This window comes from Priapulus caudatus, unplaced genomic scaffold (genome assembly GCF_000485595.1).
Source record: "Priapulus caudatus unplaced genomic scaffold, Priapulus_caudatus-5.0.1 Scaffold816, whole genome shotgun sequence".
Taxonomy (NCBI): Eukaryota; Metazoa; Priapulida; class Priapulimorpha; order Priapulimorphida; family Priapulidae; genus Priapulus; species Priapulus caudatus.
The window spans coordinates 129,937-133,465 of record NW_014577877.1 but is presented as its reverse complement, the minus strand read 5'-3'; the positions used below and the strand labels follow the sequence as shown (position 1 = coordinate 133,465).

Below are 3,529 nucleotides of genomic sequence, written 5' to 3'. Positions count from 1 at the left end.
CTCACCGAGCTGAGAAACGTCGTGGGTTCAGTCAGTCTAGCAGGTATTTTGCTCGCAACTAACAGAAACAACTGGCACATGGCAATGTCACGCGCCCTTAGATATTCGGAGTAGCCGTTGTGTGACACACGGTTGTGCTTGCTAATGCGTGACTTCATGCACACCTTAGACGGCCAATGGGAAGATATGTCACAAACAACGATTTGTCGCTGTTATAAACGGGAATAGCACCCAAAATTTTCACGCGAGCACTTCTGAACGAACTATTGCTCAAACCAGTCGAGCTTCAAAGAAGGTCAGGGTTTTTTCCAAATCATCTGTATTACCGTATCTTGACTAGATGTATATTTAATTAATGTTAATTAATATCTAATTGATGTTATATGGTTTTATAGATGCTCTACACGTGGAGACATATCGGGGAATCATTGTTCCGCTAAAGGAAAGCCATGAGTCATCTTTGGCTCAAAATCATCCGTGTTGCGGAATATTTCTGAAGATTTTTTTAACAATTAATTTTTGGTAATTATTGAGATTTGATAGACTAGATAATCCTATACTATGAGGTACTTTAGTCGTGACGCTGGGTGAGTATAGACTAGGATAATCGCTATAAATAAAGTTCGAGAGGGAGAACTTGTCTTCGTTCGCACTGCTAATTATGCCTCGGATAGAAAAACTATCGACATAAAGATGTGAATGGTGTGCAAAGTTAATAGGTTATCTATACAGGCTAATTTTGTGCACAAGATCGTCATCATTTGGGTTATCCTCGTCGATATTCAAGAAAAGCACGTATGAGAGTCGCGACTTATATACGAAAACATGAAATTTATTTCACAAAATTTTCACCAGCTTCGATAACTTTACAAAAAAGGGCATTTTACAGATGTTAAATAAATACATCTCCCACGAGACTAAAATGGTCGTCTACACAAGCAAGAAGGTTCACCGGAATTCAATAATTATTTGCCCCTAAAAGTTGACGTTCATGCACGCGTGTACATTTTCATGCCGCTGGGGATTATGAAAGAAGATTACCAGTACGAGATTTTTGCAACCGATGAAAGATTTTTAACGCTTAATTTTCGTTTATCAAAAAGGAGCAAATACAAGATCACATAGCGAGATACTTGATGGCTTAATAACACTCATTTACGCGTTTACACGTTATTATACAATTGCCACTTCTAATATACATTATGAAGTAAGCGAACAAAGATAATGAAAAATATTGGTTAAGAAATTTCAGCCATGGCACTATTATAGAGTATCTGTGTTAAATTACTCGTATACATGTATCATTATTAAATTCCACGGGTCCGACCTTTTGTCTTGCGTGGGAAATTTAAATGCGCGTTTCGGAACAAACCAAAAATTCAACGGGTGGATGTCAATTTAAACATAAACATACACTATACAACATACTTTGTATATAACTAGCAAGCATAAATTTATCGTTTGGTATGGCACACGATATACACAGATGTGTTATTACAACTACAGGTATATTACCCAGCATGTTGCATTACGTCCAGATAAACGCCAGAAGGTGGCGCCTGCGTGCAGTTCCTAACGCCTCCGTCAATCCTATATGGCGTTACTTCATTTAAACTCGTTTTTCTTTTTAATATTTGCGACGGGGTTCCACAGATTTTTTAACACTAATGATGTGATTGGTACTACTGTCACACATACGTACACACACACACACACAGTTATATATATATATATAACACGGGTATGTACATTAATAGATCTAATTCACTTCGTGGCATAACTAAATCCAATTACAAACGGCCATCGAACATGGAATTGCCCTCAGTACGAGTCGGTAGGAAATTACGAGGTACGAGGCAAGTCAAAAATCATATGACGATTCTTGTATTTGCTCAAACACCTATCCTGCACACTAGACTGCACGCGTCCTGCACACTAGGCTGCACGCGTCCTGCCCTCTAGGCTGCACGCGTCTTGCACACTAGGCTACACGCGTCCTGCACACTAGAATGCACGCGTCGTGCACGCTAGACTGCACACGCCCTGCACTCTAGGCTGCACACGGCCTGCACGTTAGGCTGCACGCGTCCTTCTAACTCGGTGGAGATCCACACTACAGGCATTATCGGACATCACTAGAAGTCATTTTGTAGGGTAAAAAAGAGAGCAAGAGAGAAAGAAAGGCGATAAAAAAAAACACGAGCAAAGACGCAGGGATTGATAGACCAGTTACCGCGGACCGACTCGGTACAGTTACGTGGGCGATGCGCGGTGTTAATAAAGCAACACTGCGCGCTGGTTCGCGCTTCTGTCATGCTGGCATCGTCGACGTGAGAATCTCCGCTAGGGAGGCACGAAATGCCGACAAATATAGATAGATTCATGTCCGTATGTCCCGGGTTTTCATAGCACATAACGTGGAGGCCAGCCCCTCTGCCATCAGCGATCAAACTCTGAACTTTATATCCACAAACTTGTTTGCTACATTACACGCAGATGGGAACACAGTTCCCCATGTGTTATTCGATTAATCTACTTAAGCGCTAAACAACAGTTTGGTATTCGACGTTGTTGACGTGTATATATTCTTATAATATAGCTCATTTATACTGTACAATAACAAGAACAAAACGACGCACGGGTACAAAATACCTCTCACATTTCTCCTGTGATAAGTCGGAACTAACCCTCAACTTTGGAAATGGTCGTTACAGCGCCACACGCTATCACAAACAGACGCGCATTTGCGGCTGCTTATCAATGCAAGCCCCCCACAGACAACGTTTCGGGTAGAACATCGAAATGGTTGGAAGCAAAATGACCGTCTGGCGGCAAGTTAAGATGCGTCGGGTGCGGATAACCCCATTTGGACGTTTCACATAACACAAAACTCAAACAGTCTTCTCAACTACTCAAATAAATTTTACAACATGTTAGTTAGTCCATAGCTAGCGGCCCATTAGAACCTGACCAATCTCGTTCTTCGCGAAAGCATAAAGTACACAGGCGCCGCCGGCAAGCGCCGCTGAGGAGAAAGCGATCCTAAAGACCTTGAAGTCTTTCGGAATCGTCATCACCGTTATGCAGGCGCTGTCGTCGCCCTTGCCGGGAGCAGCGGCGAGCGCGTCGCCTATAACGATCGAGACGCACAGAGTGTAGTTGGTGCCGGGCTTCAGATGGTCGACGACGTGGTACCTCGCCATGTTGTTCAGCTCGAAGCTCTCAACGATGTCGCCGTAGTCGCCCTCCTGCTCGTAGACGCGGAATCCGGAGATGGCGTCCTTGATTGTCGACTTGACGTGCCAGCCGATGGTGATGTACGTCTGCTGGCAATCCATCTGGTACAGCTGGATGTTGCCTTCGAACGTCGGATCGGTCATCGGCGGCCACGTCTTCGGCGAGTACGTCGTCTCGATGATGATGTTCGGCTGCGCCGACGTCGTCGGTTGTCTTGTCGTCGTCGTCGGCTTCGGCGTCTGCCTCGGCGTCGTCTGCCTCGGCGTCGTCTGCCTCGGCGTCGTCTGCCTCG

At 44.4% G+C, this 3,529-nt stretch overlaps 1 protein-coding gene across 1 annotated transcript in view; it reads right to left on the bottom strand.

Annotated features, from left to right (window-relative positions):
* Window positions 1-2,948: 2,948 nt before the first annotated feature.
* LOC106813735 (chaoptin-like) overlaps window positions 2,949-3,529 on the bottom strand; it is a gene marked incomplete at its 5' end in the record, with an annotated part of 4,550 nt that continues 3,969 nt past the window's right edge. The window contains one exon of the mRNA XM_014817953.1: window positions 2,949-3,525. Within this exon, the coding sequence (XP_014673439.1) occupies window positions 2,949-3,525 (577 nt within the window). The remainder of the gene's footprint in view (window positions 3,526-3,529) is intronic.